Source organism: Myripristis murdjan, chromosome 1 (genome assembly GCF_902150065.1).
Source record: "Myripristis murdjan chromosome 1, fMyrMur1.1, whole genome shotgun sequence".
Lineage (NCBI taxonomy): Eukaryota > Metazoa > Chordata > Actinopteri > Holocentriformes > Holocentridae > Myripristis > Myripristis murdjan.
Genome location: NC_043980.1, coordinates 29354952 through 29378085, shown reverse-complemented (window position 1 = coordinate 29378085; position 23134 = coordinate 29354952). Strand labels below are relative to the sequence as shown.

General features: G+C 42.1%; 3 protein-coding genes across 4 annotated transcripts; 2 read left to right on the top strand and 1 right to left on the bottom strand.

Annotated features, from left to right (window-relative positions):
• Positions 1-45: 45 nt before the first annotated feature.
• Positions 46-4747, top strand: golga7ba (golgin A7 family, member Ba). The gene is made up of 5 exons (XM_030048958.1): positions 46-136; positions 1360-1485; positions 2822-2974; positions 3109-3210; positions 3336-4747. Exons 1-5 carry the CDS (start codon positions 125-127, stop codon positions 3417-3419), a joined length of 477 nt encoding a protein of 158 aa, XP_029904818.1. The 5' UTR covers positions 46-124; the 3' UTR covers positions 3420-4747.
• Positions 4748-6627: 1880 nt separating this feature from the next.
• On the bottom strand, positions 6628-12434 carry crtac1a (cartilage acidic protein 1a). Of its 2 annotated transcripts, none has more exons than XM_030048935.1 (16): positions 12363-12434; positions 12191-12268; positions 11704-11963; positions 10686-10891; positions 10324-10520; positions 10083-10219; positions 9712-9868; positions 9476-9610; positions 9102-9238; positions 8846-8982; positions 8580-8662; positions 8220-8320; positions 7623-7791; positions 7318-7463; positions 7026-7065; positions 6628-6910 (listed from the first exon to the last, which is right to left on the bottom strand). In XM_030048935.1, exons 4-16 carry the CDS (start codon positions 10880-10882, stop codon positions 6903-6905), a joined length of 1644 nt encoding a protein of 547 aa, XP_029904795.1. In that variant the 5' UTR covers positions 10883-10891; positions 11704-11963; positions 12191-12268; positions 12363-12434; the 3' UTR covers positions 6628-6902. The 2 variants fall into 2 exon arrangements, with proteins under 2 accessions (XP_029904795.1, XP_029904786.1); XM_030048926.1 differs by having other exon boundaries at positions 12381-12410.
• Positions 12435-12594: 160 nt separating this feature from the next.
• Positions 12595-21809, top strand: r3hcc1l (R3H domain and coiled-coil containing 1-like). Its single transcript, XM_030048946.1, has 7 exons — positions 12595-12673; positions 13060-13554; positions 15984-16177; positions 17246-17316; positions 17645-17740; positions 18198-18338; positions 19212-21809. The coding sequence occupies exons 2-7, from the start codon at positions 13072-13074 to the stop codon at positions 19262-19264; spliced, it is 1038 nt and encodes a 345-aa protein (XP_029904806.1). The 5' UTR covers positions 12595-12673; positions 13060-13071; the 3' UTR covers positions 19265-21809.
• The last annotated feature ends 1325 nt before the right edge of the window (positions 21810-23134 follow it).

Below are 23134 nucleotides of genomic sequence, written 5' to 3'. Positions count from 1 at the left end.
TCCCGAGCTCCACCATCCCTCTGCTCTCCTCCCCCCTCCCCTCCCCCTTCAGTCCAATCCGTCCCTGTGTCCCACTAAAGCGATTTCAGCGCAGGGACTCGTCCCTACGGCCACGGATGGCAACATGGCGACGGAGGTGAGAACAGAGCAGATTTTATACCCTCTTGTATTTATTTTTCTGTTCCTGTGGTGTCCGTCAGCAGCACGTGGATTGTTATTATCTTTAGAATAAAACCAGGCGCGGGGGTAGCGAACACGGTCAGTGGGGGCATTTAGGCTGCACAAGGTTAAATTGTGCAATACTGGTTCAATCGTGGCTCACTTGAATCAAGATTGACGACCGTATCATTGTGCTCTGATTTTTTTTTTTTTTTTTTTTTTTTTTTTTTTGCTTGCCTTTTTGCCAATTTCGATTAAAGGTTGGTCATTTCCCCGCTTTGTGTGAGAGTGTATGGGCATTTTGAAAGAAACAGCCCTAAACAGAGATTTTGAAGCTCAGTCGCGCTTCATGGAGACACAAATGGGGCAGAAACGGCGGATCATCGTGCAACCCTCGTAATGTTAAGCTGTTTTGGTGTAAAGCAGCTCTCTTTTTGCCTGTTGAGACGCCCCGTTAATCCTGTGGCAGGCCACCGTGTTGACCAGTGGCCACACACACACACACACACACACACATACACACGCACACACGCACGCACGCACACACACATGCACACTGGCAAAATGTTCAGCACCGTGGACAGCGACCACTCCACGCTGCAGCTGCTGTTTCCGTCTTTATGGTTGTTAAAATAACTTAACATGTAATGATGATGTGATATAAGATTATTTTTTCATTGCACTTTTTTTTTTTATAACAGTCAAGCGTACAATTGCTTTCAAAAAAGGTCCTCCTTTTACTATTCTGCTTAGTCCTGTTTCTGCCACATCGATCTGTTGTGGGCTGTAGTGAGATGTTGTCCCCTCGCCTTCCAGCTTGTTTCTTTGTAATACCAGAGAGAGAGAGAGAGAGAGAGAGAGAGAGAGAGAGAGAGAGAGAGAGAGACTGAAAGTGTTTGTGTGGATAAGATAGTATGTCCAGTGCTGGGCTCGGCTCCAACAGGCAACAAGGCAGAATGAGTCCAGACATCCAGCTGGAGTGATTGATCACATGCTGTCTGCTTTTTCCTATCATTCTATACCCCCAAAGACCACAGCATCAGCCACTGTTTGTATGCATTACTGTTGAACAGGTACACAAAGCCACAGGGTGTATCACTCTCCCTCAGGACTAAAGGGGTAGTCTACTAAACATCATCGCTGTGTGTGTATTTGTGTGTGTGTGTGTGTATGTGTGTGTGTGTCATCTGTCTTCTGTAGTTCCACAACCTGCAGGAACTGAGGCACAGTGCCTCGCTGGCCAACAAGGTCTTCATCCAGAGGGACTACAGCGAGGGGACCACCTGCAAGTTCCAGACCAAGTTCCCCTCTGAGCTGGAGAGCAGGGTGAGGACAGGAGGATGGTGTGTGTGTGTGTGTGTGTGTGTGTGTGTGTGTGTGTGAGTGTCTGTTTAACATGAGTCAGTGGGTGGATAGGCTCATCCAAAGTACCTCACATACATTTGCAGCTCCACATCCCACTATCATGGTTCATGCAGTGCAGCACATTATGTCATCGTGGTGGGAGCTGTGCGTCTGTGTGTAGATGAACACAGTAACTCCAAAAATAATAGGACGATAGAAACCTCATACTAACCCTCTATTTAGATGATCTGGTAAGATTTTGAAGCACTTAGCTGAATAAATTTGAGTGTTAACAACAAAAACTGATTATTGTTAAACTACTATGGCTACTGGATGATCCATCTCACACACTATTCCCCAGAACACACCCGCCTCCCTTTTGGTCACCAGTTTCTAATAAATTAAGACAAATGAATTAAAACACTTAAACAATTAAAATGAATTGAAACAAACAAAGAACCATTGTCTATTTTATTCCAAAGAGCATACAACCTCTAAACAGAAGTATCAGTTACTTACTTACCGGTCTGTGCACCTCCTGTTGGGTCCATTGTTTAATATTGTTTCAATGTTGCTATATGTCGCTCAGTGCTTTAATGTTTTGATGTTTTAATGTTGCATTTATGTGCAAGAAAAACTCCTTGTGTAACAACAAAGGTTCATGCACTCATTCATTCATTCTCTACTTAATGCTTTAATATACTGAGTTCATGTTAGTACCACCTACGTGTTATGCGAAGAATAGTATGTTACCAGTTATTGCATTACAAAGCTTAATTAATAACCATGCTGCTGTCACTAAATATTTATTATATTGTGATTATGGAGGAACATTAGACAGCTCAAGTACAATAATGTTGTTTACGGTATAATTTTATTTTGGAGGTGACTCCTTTGAGAGTTGAACCCCTATCCCTGACACTGTCAAGTGTCTTTACTCACCATGGTTGCATAGGTTACTTTAAAAAATTGTTTGTAGTTACTAATTACCTTGTCAAACTGCTGCTGTTTATAGATAATCTGAAGGATTACACATACTCAGCAGTATACTCAAATTACTTTCAGATTACTTTATTTTATTAAGCTGCTGGAACAGATAAATAAAAATTACATACGGTTACTTTAGGTTCACGCATAAACAAAAATCCTCTTTTGTGACACATTTTGTAACAATGTGGTTCCCAAAAGTAATCCTGTATTTTTTCACCTGTATCTGTAACCAGAATACATACCAGAGACATAATAGAGCACTTATAAATTTAGAATGTCATGTGTTGTTTACAAGTGTCACATTACCCACGTCGGCCTGTGTTTCCAGATTGAGCGCACACTGTTTGAGGACACTGTGAAGACACTTAATAATTACTACGCAGAGGCAGAGAAGATCGGAGGCCAGTCTTACCTGGAGGGATGTCTGGCCTGTGCTACAGCTTATCTCATCTTCCTCTGCATGGAAACACGCTATGAGAAGGTCAGACTGGCAATGTCTGCCTTGCCACTTGTTTAACAATCCAGGTCAAGGTTTAATATCTGCTTTGGAAACCAATCTGAACCCACGTGCGACCTCTTATTGTCCTCTGTCTGCTGGTTGTGTCTGTATTTTAGGTGCTGAAGAAGATAGCCAAGTACATCCAGGAGCAGAATGAGAAGATCTATGCTCCCAGGGGTCTGCTCATCACTGATCCCATAGAAAGGGGGATGCGCGTTGTATCCTTTGAGTGTGCATGGCTGTGTGTTTATGCATGCAAAAGCATAAGCATGTATCATTGTGTGTACTTAACTCTACCATACTTCAATAGCACATGCTTGGTCCCTAACTCCTCTGTCCTCAGATTGAGATTTCCATCTATGAGGATCGGGGCTCCAGCGGGTCCAGCTCGGGGAGCAGCTCCATGTCCGGTAGCACCGCCCGATGACTGGGTGCTGATCGCCACCACATCCCCCAATCACTCACAACCCTGGAGGTCAGCCTGGAGAACCAAGGACAATGATACGCAGCTCCTGTCCCAACACTTAGCTCACACATCCCAAGGCTACGTTCACACAAAGGGTTTTGCTAGCATGTGAGATTACAGATAGGCATGTTGCTCCTCACCTTCCATCACATAGAAAAGCTGTACTTGCTTCTTTTCCTCAGCAAACGCTTAAAACATGCACTTTAATAGTATGTCGCAAAGCAAGGTGCAAGTGCTCGTACAATAATGCTAAGATGCAATGTCTCACTGAAAATATCTTTTTAAAAACACAGTTTGCTGGTAACACTTTGTGTGAATGTACCATTATTTGCCTTTCTGTCATTCTTAAAGTTATCACAGTCATACACGTGTGATTTGGTAGGGGAGAAAAAGATGGAGGGAGGAGAGAGGAAGTATCGAAACAGGAGTGAAGACACCCAAACCTGACCCAACCTCACACCTCAGCCACCTCAGCTGCACCGCGCAGGGCCGATCAGCCAGAACCTCACCCGGACCGCACCCGACCCGCTGAGAGTCAGCCTACCACGGACATAGACTGAATGGAGCTCATTACCTCCAACCTCACACACATCAGACAACGGCTCTACGGCACATCCTTTTACAGTTGTTATTTGTACTTGTTTGAGCATGCTGCAATCTCTCCAATTCACTGGTCTCAAAAGTACAAATTCAAGGATGTATGACAATCTGAGCAGGGTCTCGCAAACCTTCACTTAGCCAGAAATACAAAGGCAAGGAGCCAATCCTCCCACGTCTGATGGAAAACTGTTAAAATGTCAGCTGTCTGGTGGCAGATGAATGTAATTCAGTCCATCCATGTATATAATGTAGCAGAACTATAGTATTTCTCACATGAAGCTTGTATTTAACTTATTAGACAGACACGCGCACACACCCACACACAATGAAATACTAACCTCTTGGTTTCACTGAGCGGGACCAACTCTTCCAAAATTTTGATTATGCAATGACCTGCTCGGCATTAAGTGCAGCAGGGTGTAGAGAAAGAACGAGTCAGAAGTCTTCCTGAATTTCACCTATTGTGTTTTGAAATACACAAACGCTTCCTTAATTGCTGTACAAACCTCCAAAGAACAACAACAACTGCCAAAATTGCCCCACAAATGTGAATGTGTCTTTTATTTTTTGGTGACATTCTGTAGTTGTGCAAAAAGAAAAGAAACAATCTTTCATATTGCTTGTTGTTTGATACACATGGCAATGCGGTGTATTACTAGCGTCAAATAAATACTGTTTCATCACAGCCACATGAAGCTCATCTGTTTTTGACATGTTTATGACATGTTTATGAGTGTAAGAGAAAACATTTCTTGATATGCAGATGTGCATTCTCCTATGTTTACATTCCACATAGCAACATTCAGATAATAAACTGGAGTAGGGACGCAAACACATAATCCTATTCATTATTCTACACAGAAAAATAAAGGTGCCGACTGAGACCTGGAATGGTTCTTCAGAGGAATGCCACTGTAGAACCTACACAAAAACATGCACAAAAATGCTCTTTGAGGAACCAGCAATAGTTACTACAGACAAAAGAAAAAAGGTACATGGAAATAGCAGTTCATTCCCATTTTGAAACAAAAAGTACAGGCATCAGGATTCGGGCATTCATGCTACTGAATATAATTCTTTATGGTGGTGCTATAGGAGAACCGTTCTTGATTCCACAAGTAACCTTTAAGACCAGTTCTTTAAAGAGCCATTTCTTTAAATAGTTCTTCAAAGAATCCCCAGAGGTGAAACACCCAATGAATCCATGAAGAACCCTTTTCAAATGTTTTTTTTTTTTTTCCCCCCAATGAGGAAACATGACAAATAAAGTGATTCTCTTTAATAGATGATGATTCTTTATGGAATCTTTTAAAGAACCAATATTAGAGGCATTGTGTGTGTGTGTGTGTGTGTGTGTGTGTGTGTGTGTGTGTGTGTGTGTGTGTGTGTGTGTGTGTGTGTGTGTGCGTGTGTGTAATAAAGATGACAACACAAAACTGAATTTATTATTAGTAGTACTAGTAGGGGGAGGAGGATTATATACAGTGAAAATACAGTATGTAAATTTGCTAAGACTTTGTGACAGGCCTTGGTCAGGCAGGCAAGGAAATATTCCCACACATGCTCATCTTACTAATATACCATACTGTGACAGATTCACCTGGGTGACATGATACTCATCACAATCCAAGTTATCAATGAGCTCATTTATAACATAAAGTGTCCGGTTCATAGCATACACAAGACTACAGGATATTGAGACAGGCAGATATGATAACACTTTGTAAAATGATGCGGCATCTTAAAACAGATGGTCACATCATGACAGGATGACGAAGTCAGAGTTTTGTACAGCATAGCGTTCATGTAATCCTCAAGAAATACTGTGTTCACGTAGTGTCATTACCCCGAAGGCTACCATCGCTTCAGATATGCCAGCGTAGACGACACCAGCAGACACTGTGGTACAGCTGCCCACCAGAAGGCTTCAAATGTGGAGACAGAGGCGGAGCGGACCCAGTTATAAAACGGAGCCAAGGCTGCATGGAGGGAGAGAGAATAAGGGAGTACAAGAAGAAATGGAAAAGGAGGGATAAAAGTCTGGTGAGACTGAGTTCACTACAGAAGGCTGAAAAGATGGTAAAGGGAATGAATAAGAGCAGTGGGTGGTGTAGGAGGAGGGCAGAAGAGAAGTGAGCTAGTCTACTTTACAGGGACATTTGGAGATTTGAGTGTTGTTGTTTTTTTTTTTTTTTTTTTAAAAAGAGCGATGATCTTTTCCTTTCTGCTGGCAGCTATTTTTTTTTTTCAGCCACAGAATTCAAGTCTTGACTTTTCCTTTGTATTCCTCCATCCTCACTGATCACACATTTGCCCTTTAGCACACCTGTTGTTGGGACAAACTTAAATTGGATGTAGGTGCTGGCACAAACTGCGTGGTTGTTATGACACACAGGCAGCACCTGTTTGTGCTTATTATCTGAATGAGTAGGATAGTAGAGCTTGGGTGGACTGCTGAGGCTGTATGTGGGAGGTGAGGAGGAATGGCAAGAAATATATAAGACACTTCAGTTTTTTTTTTTTTTTTCTTTTTTAACTTATGAAATGATAATCTGACTCACCCAACTTATTGATTTGAAGCAGTTTATTTAGAAGTTGGGCCCCAGCACATAAAAGACAACAATAGGCTAGTAACAAATCTGAACAATGAAGGTTTAAGAGAATAAAACATTCATAAAATATAAGGCAATCTACTCATAGAGTAAAGAAATGACAAAGCTGCATCTTAACACAGGAAAAAAACAACAGTGAAAAAAAATTATAGCCATGTTTTCTATGATAATCATGTACCTGCACACATAAAAAAAAAGAAAAAAAAAATAATTGTATCTCACAGTAGTGCACTCAAATGCCTGTAGAAAAATAAAAGGGAAAGACATAGGAAATAAAATAAATAATTCATGTCAAATTGTGTTATTAATGTTGAGAGCATGTATAACATTCATTATTGCACAAAGCTTTGCCTACCTGCACAGCGGCCATTGTTGACAGCAAAGCCGTTGCCACACTGAAAAACAAAAGTGAGAGGAATTTAATTGATACTCAAAGCAAATATGTTTGTCGATTCAGATTTTACACAACAGCGTCACTGAGTGAATGTTGAAATGGAGACGGGAGACAGACCCAGCACCCTGTAAAGGCTGACTCTGAAATCCAATAGAGTGATTGGGGTGACTGGTTAAATGAATAAGGTCTTTAGTAGAACTGGCTGAGATGTTACCCGTGATCATAGCTCATGCCGCTGATCCATGCTGCGTACCTGCGTATCATTGGCAAGCACAGGCATTTCCCCTTCCTTTGGATAGGCTACTTCCACCACAGAGTTCATTTCGCTGGGCAGAAGAGGGCGAGCCACTGAGGTGCCATCTGGCCAAGAGACCTCCAGTACAGTCACCTCATCACTTCCTGTCCGTTTTGAGGAGAAAGGTGGCGAGAGGATCCCAAGTCAGTGAAAATACTTGCACCACAAGAGGAAAACACTCCACTGATAACACAGGGTGTATGTTTTTATATACATATAATGAAGTTTTTTTTAGGAGTCAATGAAGAAAAAGGGGAAAGTACCTAAACCAAAGTGGGCGACGGGTTCCATCTCACACAGATACCCCGAGCCTCCGTCGATGATGCGTGTGTGAGCTCCGCTCTGTTTGGTGAAGGCTGTCACCTTGGCACCCCGGGCAAAAGATCCAAACTGGGTGCGAGGGATCACTCGGAGCCACTTATTAGTTGAGCCCTGAGCAGATCAGAGATCAGAGAACAGAGAAGTTTAAGTTTGCACGTAATAGCCCGGTTAATATGGATTACCCCAAATTCTTCTCTTCCTGTCTGTCTCTGTCTCTCTTTCTCACATTACCATCTGTTTTTGAGAGGACATTATATTGACTTCCATTAACTTTTAACAGCCTTCTACAGCCTTTCCATAATCCTAACCATACCAAAAGCATGCCTAACCCAAACCTTTACCCTAACCTTAACCTGAATATAATTCTAACCCTAAACCTAACCATAACTGATAATCTGAAATTTGCTTTTGTAGTTGTGTGGACCGGCCAAAATGTCCTCACTTCCCAAAAAAGTCTCCACTCTGTTGGTGAAAAATGCATTCTGGTCCACCCTATGTAGTATTTACAAGTACACACACACACACACACACACACACACCTGTGTGACCTTGAAGACAGAGATAGGCTGGGAGGCGCTCTCTCCATGTGCCAGCAGTAGGTCCAGCTGTCCGTCGCCGTCCAAGTCTGTTACAGTGCCACCTGTCCACCACACAGACAGAGACCTTTCAGTGCACTGGCTTACATAACAGCCCCACTCTGCTGTTTATCTGACCATTATGTCAGTGTTAATCTAATCCAGAGAGCTTGTCCCCAAAGGTCGAGGTAGTACAGCGAGTCTCGCAGTGAGTATTTATTCATCTTAGGAAATAAAAATAAAAAATGGAAGAAAAAAAGCGCTGTCATAACTAAATCTGAGACTGCTGCCATCTGTTACGAGATCAGAGACAGATGTGTTGACCTGTGCCTCGTCCCTGCGGCTCGGCGGCGTCTCCCACGTTCAACTCCTGGATCAAAGGATCTGCACCGGCTCTTTTTGACACCCTGCACACACACAAACACACACATAGTTCTGAGAATAGCTTATAATGCAAGCAATACTACAGAATCGCTCCCATGCCACCATTTGGTTTAAAAATACGTGCCAGTTATTTTTTAATTGTTGGGTGTTTTGGAACTGATCAGTTTGCATATATTGTTTTTTTTATATGGTAATTGTGTTGTTACCTGAAGACTCTGTTGGGGGCGTTTCCTCTGTAGGCAATGTTGTTGAAAAACACATCCAGCTCCTTGTCATTATCAAAGTCAGCAGCAATGACTGTGCGCACAGGGGAGGGGGTTGCAAATGCTGCAGTGGCTATGTTCTGCACACAAAAACACATCAAGTCAAGTCATATGTTATATTAGGGTTGTTCCCTTTAACCCCGGTTTATCTGCCACCCTCTCCGTTTCCATGCCCCACTATAGTGTCCCCTTTCCCTACCCTGAACTTGTTGTCGCTGCCCTGCAGGAAAAGTCTGTGTGGGCCGTTCCAGTTGCCGTAGACAATGTCTGTCTTTCCATCGCCGTTGAAGTCAGCTAGTGCTACTCCTCTGCCATGCTGATATCTGTCCTCCACACCTTAAAAGGTTGGCACAAGGGTAGACATTACAAAACAGCTAGCATCTTAGCACACATTAAAAAATAAACTCTCAAATAATAATGAACTAACAGTAAATGAGAATATGCTTCTCTATGTTTTCCAGCTGGAAACACAGAAAAGCATATTCATGTGATCATAATTAATTGAAAGCACTTTCCACCCCTGACTCTAACTCTAAAGGCTTTCTACCTGCTTCCCTCCTCAGTGACACACACCTGCCTTTTTGGCCATGTCAACAAAAGTCCCGTCTCCATTGTTCTTGAACAGGAAGTTGGGCCCGTTCTCGTTATCACAGAACACGTCAGACATCACTGGGCTGAGGATGGGTCCCACTACCACGCCACGCCCACCTGTACAATAAGCAAATATTGACAGCTGCGCTTTATCCGATTTGAAAACATCACACTCTACACCTCGTTATCCCAAGATGCGTGACATCCTGATCCCAGACCTGTGAACTTGTTGACTCCGGCCTGAGAAGCCACTTCAGACAGAGCAATGACGCCGTTGGCCACATCACTAGCAGCCTCGTCCATTTCTATGAGAGCGTGGGGGCCGACGTTGCCACTGGCATAGTTGGCAACGTAGACTGCATAACGGCCTGTGCCCTGCAGGACCAAAAGGTAGACAAGCAAGTGAAAGGTTTAGTAGAAGGAATCTGGAGACAGCTGAGTGGAACAACAGAGGGTTAGACTTATGAGGATGTGGGATTTAAAAGGCTTGAGGGAACAGGAAGAGGATGACAGTACCGCTGAAACATCAGAAAACATTGACACGGAGGGACGCAGTGAGCAATTCTGCAGACAGAGTGGGTTTCCTAACCTTCCTATCCACACACGCCACAGATCGTCCTGCCATACGATTCGCCACGCCTCGAAGCACGTTGATGTTGTCACTCAGCAGATCCTCAAAGCGCCCATTGCGAAACTTGAAGAGCTTGTCTGAGTAACTTGCCCGTCCTGCCGCAGACATGAATCAGTTATAATAAGATCAAGACACCCAGCTGCCTGAAGTGACTTGCTGGTGCCATGCAATATGCATATAATATTCTATCACTGTTTACCAGAGTAGGCGTTGTTTGTATTGAGGAAATAGATCTCCTCGCGCCCGTCTCCGTCCACATCACAGGCAGTGACTCCAATAGCGTTCCCTGCTGTATCCCTCAGGGCGTAGTATGGAGAGTTGCTGTCATCCACGGCGATGTTTACGAGCTTGTTCTGATTGCGGTCGTACTTCAGCACCAGGTTGGGCCCATTATACCTGAGGAAGAACAAGGACGTCAAAAAGTCTGAGGCACTTACTTTACTTTGTTTTTATTTCCTCTGAATTTCTGACAAAGTGAACATGAAGAAGGAATAGACCGGAACAGCTGCACCCCTTCGCCAGTCCCTCTATCCTGCAGTCATTAACCATTTTCACACTCACCCTGCCACCACCACTTCCAGATCGCCATCACCATCGACATCTGTAACAGCCATCCCATAATTGAGCTGCGTAGGATTGTGCAAACTGTCAGGAGGAAGCACGGTGTCTGTCACGACCTGAAACAAGGGCTCAGAGCTCTGAGCGAGGGTCTGGTGCCACAGTCCTACGAGGAGGAGCCACAGACTTGAACGCCACATCACTGCAACCTGGAGGGACATGAGCACAGGTGGGTCATTCACATTAATTCAAGATGCAGATGAGAATCATCACATAGCTTGTAAAGGACAGAGTGGATTCATAATGTGGAGAAACTATGTCCTGGAGCACAGTGCACCTACAGCCTGTTATCTTTATACCAACAGAGGTATGTGCACAATTTGACAGACAGCCATGACTGATTATTAGCATTCTTCAACAGAGCCAAATCATCACTCAAAGACGCAGACTTTTATTCAACAGAGTGCAAACCTCTGCCTCTACAACTGGTAACACGGTATTACAATTATTTTCAGCATTTCAAAAAACTGTAACAACTTATCATCAACACACTATAATAATGCCCTCATGATAATGTAATAAATTTTCCACTGGAGGAACAAGTAGCAACATAGGCTAATTATTATATGTTATATAACTATTATATAGGTGACAGGTGTGCATCGCATATTGGCGATTATTCAATGCATTACATCATGAAAATGGAGCATTTACACCTGCCATTCATATATCAGTGAAATAAAACAACAGCAGCCACAGTGCCTATTAATTACCATTTTCTGTTCCATTAATAGAAAGGTTATCATATTAATAGCATTATCACACAATGAGCTGCCAGTTGTAATGAATCTCAAATGGAAGGCTACATAAGCGCTTGCATAAAATCTGGCATCCAAACTTGTGCTGTTCTGCATAGTCTGGGTGCAGGATGGCGCAGAGGGCAGGGTCGCCTTGGGGTGCACGGGTTTCATTACTCGCATAACGATTCCCTCACAAACTACACCATGATCATCCGGCTTACCTGATAATAGAGTGTGGAGAGTAAATGTGCTTGATTCGTTGCAGCGATTCCCGATCTTCACAACAGTTCTGGCACGGACAATGTTTTTTTCTTCAACCTTACACAACTTTGGCTATGCAACAGCTTGCATAAGTGACTGACCAATCAGTGAGGATCTGTCTGAATAATTAATGCAGTTGACCAATGGCTGGCCTGCGGTACCCCGGGCATGTGCTCCAGAGGCGCCTCTGCCCCGCCTCATCTAGGATGACAGTATCCTCCTGGAGGTAAAAAAGAGTGCCTTCAAGCGACAGCATTGAAATATATGCTTAGGTAATATACAAAACTGTAACCCCTCCCCCACATACACACTATCTCTCTCTCTCTCACACACACCTTTAATGTGTTATATCATTACAAATAGCCCATTGCAAATAGCCCTGGGAAACATATGAGATACCCCATCCTCCCACCCCCTATCCCACCAGCACCACAATCACGTGCATACCTCTGCAGTCTAGCAGCCCATTAGTAGGAAACACTGTCTTCTCACACTCACACATCACTGTCGTGCACTAACTCAGCCCTGCAGTACAAAAGTAATGAGCCAAGATGTGCAATTTAAATGTACAGTTGTAACACAACTGCCATAACAACAGCCCTGTGCAGTTGTGACAGACCTTGTTGTGCATACAAACCTCCCTCCAGCAGTCTATTTATTGTTCCTGATTATTTCTTTTTTTCTTTTTTGCTGTTGTTTTCTTTCCTTTTTCTTTCTTTCTTTTTTCTTTTTTTGTTATATATGTAAGTACTTGAGGCTAGGCTACTGTAAACAGGTTTCAAACTCCCTCTGTGCCTAAGCTGGCCAGTTAAAGTTGATTCTGATTCTGCTGACTGCGCCATAGAATAAACTCCAACTCCCAGAATCCATTGCGAGCATTCAACACTGCGTCAGCTGCGCGACGAAAATCTGCTGCTGAAACAAACACTGGTGAGAGGGAAGCTAAACGATTGTTATATTTTGGTTACATGGTACTGAATTGAAAAGACACCAATACAGTGATCTTCTGAAGCATAACCTTAACCATTGAATGAAAACCATTGACAGAGCACCGTACTATTGTCAGAGTTTACATGCAGTTCGCTCAGAGTAACGTTAGCTAAGCTGCCTCCAAGGTTTGCTAGCACTGTCAGATTTACCCCTCCAGTAAACAGGTGTCGTCGTCGAGACGTAAAGGATATTTATGTAGTCATTTAACAACAGCAAAACTGTTCTTAGAAGAATGTACTCGCTTTAAACGAAGCTGTTGTGATTATTTATTTTCGAGTAGTTTCTGTTTGCTGACGAGTTTTCTCTCCTTGCTGATGTTTTAATAGCATCATACAGAAATGGAGCTGGAGCAGCCAAAGGAGGAAAGTGCTCCAGCCCAACCTTCGACTGTGACCCCCTCCCAGTCAAAGAGGCCAGATAAAGCTCTCTACACGCCCAAGAAACGACAAGAGGCCTCCCAGGACAAAGGCCAAGCTCAGGGAGGAGTAAAACCAAGACCCAGACCTCGCTACACGGACAAGGCACGGAAGAATGCCAAGAACAAGAAGAGCAAGGCTCAAATAGGGGGTGAGGGAGCGTCTGATGCAGGACAAGATCTGGGTGTAGCACAGAACGGTAACACCGAGGCTGATGGAAAAGGAGATCGCTTACAAGATGCAGAGTTGCCGAGTGATGGGCAGCCTGCCTCAGCCAATCAGGAAACAGACACAGAGCTTACCTCAAGGCTGGAAGTGCCTGCCACTCAGGAAGAAGAGGAGGAAAGTTGGGACACCTTGTTCAACGATGACGGGGACTGCCTGGATCCACACCTGCTGGAAGAGGTCAGTGCTGAGAGGTAGCTTGTGCATCTTGAATGCAAATGGTGTGAAGTGTTCTGGGTTCTGTGTGAAAACAGTTCACCTGTCTTTATCGCACTTGGGTTTTCAGCTCTTCATCTGGTGGGGTGGAAGTGTCAATAAAAGTATATACTTAGTTGGGATGGGAATCACTGGGTAACTTGTGATATGATACTATCACAATGTTTTACCCACAACAATGATGGTATCACAATACAGGTGATTCTGTGATACGCAATTCACTGTAAGACAATCAGCTATTGTACATTACAATACCTGTAACTGAAGAAGAAAAAATACCCTGATACATGTTACATGTACATGAGAACAGTTCAGTTAAAATACCTAAAGGCAGGGAACAGATCTCGCTTAGCCTCTTTGTGCGCTACCTGTGCAAATTAAGTTGAAAACTCAACTATTGGCACTTGGCACAAGTACATCAATCACAAGAGGAAGTATTGTCATATGCTGCATTATCAATTTATTATTCCACCTCTCGTAATTAGAACGTTCTTACGTACGTTGTAATTATAAATGTAAAAAAGTGTGTTTTTAAGTGTTAAAAAGTTATGATCCCCCCTTGTTCCACATCCGGCAGCTACCGGCAGAGCAGCAGCTCGGTAACTTTCAGTCAGTCCGTCAGCCTGAGAGGCGGCAGGCTAACGAGAACTAGCGAGAAAACCTCCTTAAGTGAAAGCCAGTGAGTCATTTATCACACCACTTGTTCACCAAGCACAAGGCTGTAATATGAAAATTTCCCCCTGCTTGGTCCAAAACCTGCCTCTTTCTGCTCACTGTTTAAGCTAACAGGGCATCACAGTTAGTGGGGCGGCATAGCTAAACTATCGTTCATTTTGTGATAAAAGCACCAAATTTGGTACACTCATTGCTGAATATATGTTGAATGAATATGGATACTGGGCCAGTGCAAATCTTTATTCTGATGACTGTGGCAGCCATTTTTAAAACTGGCTGCCAGTAGTTACTGGCATGGAATGCTTTGCCTACCCTACAGCTATTGTTTTGTGTTTTCAGCACCACAAATATAATTTAGAGACATTTTAAAGTGGGAAAAAGCTTTATTACAATGTAACAGAACAGAACATAGCTACATACAACATAGCTACAGCTTTGCTACATACTTGCTACATTCTAAGCTAGCTACATGCTCCAAGCTAACTACCTAGCTCAACTACCTAGTTTTGCTAGCTTAAAAATTTACCTCTCCACTGTTCCCCACAATAATTCTTTTTCTCTTTAGCCTTTATCTATGATCTTCAAAATGTATACATCCAAAAACTAACATATTTTATTCATAATTATTACAGTTGAAATAAAATGTTTAGGCCTACCTTGATGGACTGTCCACTGCACTGCTTGTCGCAGGAAGCTAGCTCGTTGGCTAGCTGGCTTGCAGTGGTGGTTGTGGTGGTGGGGCAGAAAATGTTTGAGAAACTGAGTGTGTATAACTGTATTTTTTCTTAATTTAATGTGTATTTACATTTTTACAATATTTTAATGAATCATTTTAATATTTTTATTCATTTTAACAAACCAAATGCCTGCTATGGCCACTAGGGGGCGATTTTGTGACGGCCCAATATCCAGATTTGTCTGAAATATATCCACCAACACATCTACCAAATTTTATGCTTTTATCACAAAATTAACAATTGTTGTGATATATTGAGCTAAGCCGCCCCACTAAGTGAGGGAAAGAGAGGACAGACCACAGGAAGAGCAAATACCAAGTTTTTCAAAAAGTCTGTCAGGATATTAATGTAAGATATAGTTCATATTTTACATATTTTACTGATATTTTGAATTTGTCTCTAGATAGATAAGTGTTTTTTTTTTTTTTTTTTTTTTTTTTTTTGCATTTTAAGTTGAATTATTTTGTGGCACAGTTTAATTGCATTTTCTTATTTTATCTAAAAGGGACAGTGTACAGCTCAAACATATACTGTATGTCACTATTTGATGCCATATCTTGCTTTGTTATTTGTTGACACTACAATAAATAAGTTTTTTGAAGAATAGTTTGATGTAGTTGGGTTATTCAAGGTATTTCCTCTAGTTTTAGAGCTTATTTTGAGTTTCTAGTTCTTGTAAAGCTACTTTGATAGACTGTGGTGGAAATAGAACAGTGAGCAAAGAAATTTGGTTAGAGGATTATTGATTTTATGTTTTTTCATGTCCCCCCCAGGAATTACTCTCTGAAATTTTGCTGTTTATTGTCCCCCCCAATAATGAAATGGGATTTTTGCCCATGAAAGCAGAGTCCTCTTTCTCTTTCTGCATGGCGTCGAAACTTAAATACCTCTAAATATATTTTCTTAATTCCCATGTCCATTTTTTCCTCTTTCTGCTTCCCTCATCTCCTCTCTGTTGTCATGCCTCCCTCATCCTTTCAGCTTTCTTTGAAGGAAGGTAGAAAGAAAGAGTCAATCCAGGACCCCAGGTTTGACTACTACAGCATGGACAGAGATGAAGATGGAGATGGAGACATTGACCTCCGAGAGGACGAGCTGTCGCACATCATAGAAATCTACGACTTTCCTCCAGAGTTTAAGACAGAGGACCTCCTCAAGTTTTTTCAGTCCTATCAGTACGTACTAACTAATTTATAGAAATTACAATACGGCCTTCAGAGTTCCTACATTGTAAGTATGAAAATGTGTGGAAAATGATGATAATTTCTAGGTCTTGATATGTATGGAAAAGCAGAGAGTATGGGACAGCTGAATATGTTTTCCACTGAGTGGGTGGGCAGAGCGATTCAAACACCTGTCCATATTACAGCACGCAAACCAACTGTGGCACTTTCTGCGGATGGGAAAATTCAGGTTTTCTGAGAAATGTGAAAAAAAGAAATCTGAAAAATATAAAAAATGATTGAAGCATTCTAAAAGAGAGAAAAAAAAACATGGTGCAAACTGTGTTTGAAATCACTGGACATCTCTAACATGAGCAAGGCAACCATCACTTGTCGTATAGCAAAATTCATCATCAGCATTGTCTCATCATTTGCTCAACTCACCAACATGAGACCAACAAGTGATGAAGCTGCCAGCTTTACATGCATGATAAACATGTTAGTCAGTAGTCTGTGATATTAAACACAGTCTGAAAAAAGCCACCAAGATGTCTGGAAATATAAGTGGAATTTTGAAATAGAAAATATGTAGGAAACCTTGGCCTTCAGAGTTTATGAAAAGTCTTTGAAAATATATGATTTTTAAAAACAGAAATGTAGCACTTAAAATTATTAGTCATCATAATGCCTCAGCTCTCATGAATCAACTTTTATCATCCCAGCAATGACCCTGTGGTGGATATTTGCACTGAGATAGTGGTTGTTTTACACTTAATACTGACAGAGCAGTTACAATGAAACCAGGATTTCTTTTTTTGAGATCTTGATTTTTCACCGAACAAGAACTTGAAAATAATTGAAATTCCTTGAATTTGCTATCCAAGTGCTTTTGGGAAGCCTGGCGTAGGTTATGGAAATCTTAGACAACTTTAGGTTCATGGTGTAATCTTCCTGCTTCCTGCTGTTGTGCTCTTCACATTTTGTTTTCAGCTTTCATGACACTACATCAGAACCCACCAACTGTGTGTTTATGTGTTTATGTATGTTTTTGTGTGTGTCTGTGTTTGTGTGTGTGTGCAGACAGAGAGGCTTTGATATCCAGTGGGTTGATGACACCCATGCCCTGGGCCTCTTCTCCAGCCCTATTGCCGGTTAGTGAAGCACTTCTTCACATAAAAAGGGGCTTTTTCTTACACCCAGTTTGATCCTGTTTTGCAAAATCATCTTACAAATTTTATTGTGGGGATTTACACAGATAGAGTTAGCATGTTACTAGAAAAAAATACTGGGTGCTCACAGTTGTTAGGTAGTAAACTCCAGGTGAATGCAAGGTGCTCTTTAAGTCAAACAGATGATAAGTTTCAGAGGAGGAGCCCCATGGGCTTACTTCAGGCACACTCGCATCAAGCCAAGGAATTAAGATGATTTTATTGGTGTTAACATGTTGACTGTTGCCGTGATTCTTTTTTCCCCTTTCAGCCCGCGATGCCCTGACATCGAAACATCCACTGATGAAGGTGCGACCGCTCTCCAAATCCTCTGCAGCCACTAAGGCCAAAGTCCGCAGCTGCTCAGGTACACACTGCCATCACTTGTCCAGTGTTTCCTCTGAATCTTTTATGCAGCTGTGTTGCTTTGAGTGATGATTCTAGTTTTGCCACGTATCTGTCACTGTTTGAGTCTTAAGTTATGTTTCAAGTTGAAGTTCTGTTGTTGCAGATGTCTGCAATTACAATATAATAATTACTTCTAAACCATCGGGACTGTAGCTATCTTAGTTTCAGATTAAAGTCAAACTAAATTACAGTGTTGAAGTTCACATTTTCTCTTGCAGTGCTGGTAATTTTCTTGCTGTTGTGGTGCACCACTGCTAAATGAATACAGAGGAAACATTGCTGTCCATCTGTTTGTTTGTGAATTTGAGCATATCAGTATCATATGAGTGTATCAATATTATCCTATGTGTTTCTCCAAACAAATATTTTTCTAATATTTAACTTTAGCCATCTTTATTCTATTCTCCCAATCCAAGATTACCTCCTGCCTGCCAAGGAGCGACCCCAGACCAGCGCCGCCCTGGCCCGCAGGCTGGTGATCGGAGCACTGGGTGTTAAGAGCAAGCAGACGAAGGAGGAGCGCGAGGCTGAGAGGAAGAAACTCCAGGAGGCAAGAGGTACCTAATGCACAGTGACATCTTACTAGGCTTAGGACTACATGGCCTGCCACAAGGGAGAAGCTGTGTTGTGAAAGGGAGCTGAGAAATACTCTTCTTTGCCCCAACACCTCCTGTTAACCCGGTCAAACCGCTCTTTGGCCAAACAGCGGAACACAGGACAAAGAGCAGCTTGCTGTTTGGATGTTCTGCTTCTTAAGCTTTATTAAAAAAGGTATATCTAAAAAAACATTCAATAGCCTTTATAGGGTCAGCATCCTCACCAGCAGCTGTACAGTATGTACAGCTGCTGGTGAGGATAGTCGCAAAGTTGTATTGCAGGGTTTCCACCACAAGAGGGACCTGTTTTTAAACTTTACAGAGAAAACGGCAAGTAGGGCTGCTAGTTGACGCTGCTCTCCATCCCTCCTGCTCTGTTTTGCCATGCAGATCACAACAAGTCTATAATCAGTATAGCAGTCATTTCCCTTCACAGTTGGAACGTAAGTATATAGGCAAAGAAAAAACCACAAGTTGCTGTCCAGTGAACAGCTAGTGAGCAGTAAAGTCGGAGCCGTGAGCAGAACAGACTAAAAATGGGCCCTTTGTTCTTGGCATGAGTGCACCGTCGAGATCTTTATTTAAAATCACAACACGCACAGCAAATGTCAGTGCAGAAATGCATCATGCTGAACGCTGTGTGCTCAAATTAGATGCCACGTAGCGTTCTACTCAGGGATTAATTTATGGCTAGCGTTACAGTTTATAAAATTTCTCCAGGGTGGAAAGAAAAGTGATACGGGACGGAATTGAGATGGATAAACCACAAGTTGTTTTGGTGGTTTTGCAGATTTATATGTCGGCTTAATTTGTCTGCGATCTGTTATCTTTCAGAACAAAAGCGCCTGGCAGCCAAACAGAGGGAAGATGCCTGGGAGGGGAAGTGACACCTGCTGAACCCCCCTGAACCCCGCCCCCCACCCCCTACCCCGCCACCCCCCTCCACCCCGTGTTTCCTTGATTCAGCAGAGGTTGAAGACGTCCCTGTTTTTCCTTCAGAGTCGACAAAGGACAGCCTTCTGCTCTCCTATTTTTCTCGGTTGGCCACTCGCTCTTACCACAGCTCTTCCCAAGAGCTGGAAGTTATCCTGCCTCACCGACTGCCAGTGAACATCTCATCGTGCATTGTCAGTTTGGCTCTCAGTGTTAGGGATGGGGATTTCAAGAAACCTTACTATCTTCACTTGGGCCCTCCACCACCACCCTACACTTGCACTCAGAGGGAGAAAGCGAGCCATTCACACATTTCACAGCACAGTCTTTTTATTTTGATGGCTTCAGTAGTCTTTGCATGTTTTTCCAGTTTGTACAGTAGCATCAGCAACAGATCTCACAGTGCTGTACTAAATGCTAAGCTTACACTTCCCTTGTGCGGAAACGAGCCAACGTTTTACAAGATGATCTTCTTTTTGTTATTTTAATGGTGGTTGGCAAACAACTGTTAGGTGCATTATCTCCACCTTCTGGCGGTAGAAAAGCATTCCTATCGGATGCCGGTAAATACGTGGAAAATAGATTTTTTAAGACAAGACAATAGTCGCATCATAAATGTCGATGTATTGTTTTTTTTTTTTTAACAAATTAATGACTATTTGAAAACCATGACCCATTCCTACTCAGTATTGCAAGATGAACATATTGTCCCACTGGTACCTCAACGTTTATCTCCACACTTTGTTCAGGGACTGTTAACTGGTGGCCATGCAGACTCGTGGGGTGGGGGGGTGGAGGGGCTGAGCTGAAGCAACAACTGTAGCCGACACTGTCTACACTGACTTGGGGCCAGAGGTGCTTTTACGTCTCTAACACTGAAACCAAGTTCTGTAATAAAGCACATACCCAAACCATCTGCAAAAGGCAACTAGGAAGGAAAGACTTTTTGGTTGTGTTTAAAGGATGTATGTAAGAGGACTTCTGTTTTTAAAATTGGACCTCTCTATCTTTGCCATACTAGTGATTCATACAGTGTTCAGTGTTTTGTGATAACAGCGCACTGATGTGTACTACATTTTCAAGAGTGAAATTCCTATATTACATGAATTAAAAATGTCTCATGTTAATATAACTATGTTTTCAAAAATGTTTAGTGAAGACATCCATAAAATTTAATTTTGTTTGGGTGATTAAATTTTAAGTTACTGCATTTTGAGGGCATCCTTTTTTTTTTAAGTAAATGCTTCACTACTGATCTTGATTGGCTACCATCACTAAGGAAGAACCGAAATCCTTCCATCAGGCCAGTTTGAGGTCATTTGAACTAACATGCCCACTGGAAACTTTCCCCTTTCGATGGAGAGGGACTTCAGCCGAATACATTTTTTTCTGGACAGACAGATTCCTTGCCGTAAGTTTTGCCAGTTAGAATCAAGCTGTTCTTCGGTCTGTTTTGGGAATGGTGGAGAACATGGAGGAAGCTATAATTAATGTAGTGCCCAGTGTTGCTGGCTCGCCATGTTGATGTTACAAGACAACCCAACGGACAGTAATCTGTCTGCTGCTTCAGTCTTTAGATTCATTCACAAAAACAAATTCAGTTCAAGTTTAATAACCTGGACCTGAAAGCTGTATTCAAACTGCTAGCCATGAGTTAGGGGAGCAAAAAATATGCAAGGCCAGTGTGAAGGGGAAATTTGTTTGGTTCATGTAGATTACAGCAGGTATACCTTATATAACAAAATAAGAAATAGATGCACTGCAAGTTTTAAGTGTTTTCATTTATTCAACACATCTATTTAAAAAAAAAAAAAAAATCAGTTCAGTATGAGCTTGACATTCAGTTTTATGCAATTCAAATACACATTCTGTTTGCACCAGTCTCTTATCATACACTCACCATTCCAAAGAAGTATTCTTGGTCGTGGCTGCAGCAGGTTTCACCTCCAACTTCACAGACACAGCTCTGCAGACTTGCACAGTATCATCATGAAGTCGTGTGTCACATGGTTGAAACAGGTGTTTCAGATTGTGTTAAATGCATTGACGTTAACAATTACAGTCATTTTGTCATGAAACATTTTGTGAGACTGGCTTACCTCCTACATGACAGTCAAGTTTTATATGGGCACATGATTTCACCTCTGGTTCCTGATCACCTCTGTCATTCATTCAGGATTAATCCATATTGATGATCATTCTGATCAGTTCGAAAAGAGCTTTTTGTTTTGTGTGTGTGTGTGTTTATCCATGGCCAGCTAACAAGGTCTGTTTTCAAGCATCAGCTTTCTTTTATGTCTAGTCACCAAAACCAGTCATTGAAACCAAGAATGAAAACCAAAATTGCTGTGCTGATTTGTCATTGCTGTAGCTTGCAGTTGAAACATAACATTTGTGAAATGTTTTGGAAGTGCTGTTTGTGTTTCTGTTTTAATGTTTGATAACAAAAAATGGTCTGATGTGTTTCTCTAATTTGGGATTTAATAAATGCTTTTTTTTTTAATACCTCCATTTTTATTTATTTATTTTTATTTTTATTTCTTTATTTATTTTTGTGCTATTCTAGCAGGTGGGACAACAGTACTGGCTCTCAGTGCACATGTGGCTTTCTCCTTCATAAGCCTGTGTCTAAAAATGACTTCCAATGGGGAATGTGAGCAAACGTGCACCAGTTTTCACACTGAGTCAGCCAGGACAGGAGTGGACCTCCCTGCGTGCCGCTGTGTTCGTCCAGTTGAGCTACACACAGCCAGCCTCAGCCCTGTTGTTTGGCCTATCGCTGCTCCTTACTTTTCTCCCAGCATCGTGTGAGATCTGAGCCCTGCCCATAATCTCAAGCTTTACTGAGGCTTTATGAGGAGGTGAGGTACCACAGAGTTGCCTGCTGGGTGCCACACACACAATCATTAGGTTAAGTACACAAACACAAACCACTACTAAGCCCATAGTGGTTTCAAGTGCCAGCTTTGCTCTAGACTTGCAGCGTAAAAGAGCGGTTTTATCATGGAGCAAATGAAATATTAGGATGACACATAGAAGGTATGGTCTAAATAAAGCAGCAGTCTAACCCCTTAAACTCTGATTTTTCTGTAAATGTCCCCTTAAGTAGCTTCAAAGTCAGATTCCCCCGCCCCATATTGTAAAACAATGTCTCATACTTAGTCTGTACCTGCTGGTTTCAACACTTCACTGAAGTGACATCACGCTTAAACCGAGTGAAATATCCAAACCCAAGATGTCATTGCTCTGTGGCTGCAGCAGCATATCAAGCAGAAAATATTAAGATATCAAGAGCTCCCACTAACCAGTCTCCTTCTTAGATATAGAAGGTTTTGAGACGGTATCAGGTACACTCTTTTCCCTCTGTATACTCAAGAGGGAGGTTACTGAGCTTTAATAAACAGCATGTCAGGCCTCAACAAAGTAAGAAGCCAAAAACCATGCCTGAATACACACTCTTGGCATTATAAAACCAATGAGAAATGTTGATAGGCCTTTTTTCCACATCATACCAAGCACCTTTTTAAACTCCCCATTTCATGAAAATTTCTCTTTATTTTGGCGTGTATTTTATTTTTACCAGTAGACTCAGAGCATTCATTTAGCAATTATGTGCCAACTCACATGAGGAAAAAAGTGAGTCCGAAATAAGTAACATATTTAAAGCGTAGTCTGTGTTACTTAGTGACAGTGGGCAGCTGTGCGAGCTTCCAGCATGTGGTGTGTTTGTGTTCATCAGTGGCTGTGAGGTTGGAAACAACCGTAAAACACGGGTTAGCTCAGGCTCCCTAGGAAAGGATGGGAAAGCCAGTTGCTGGTTGTGA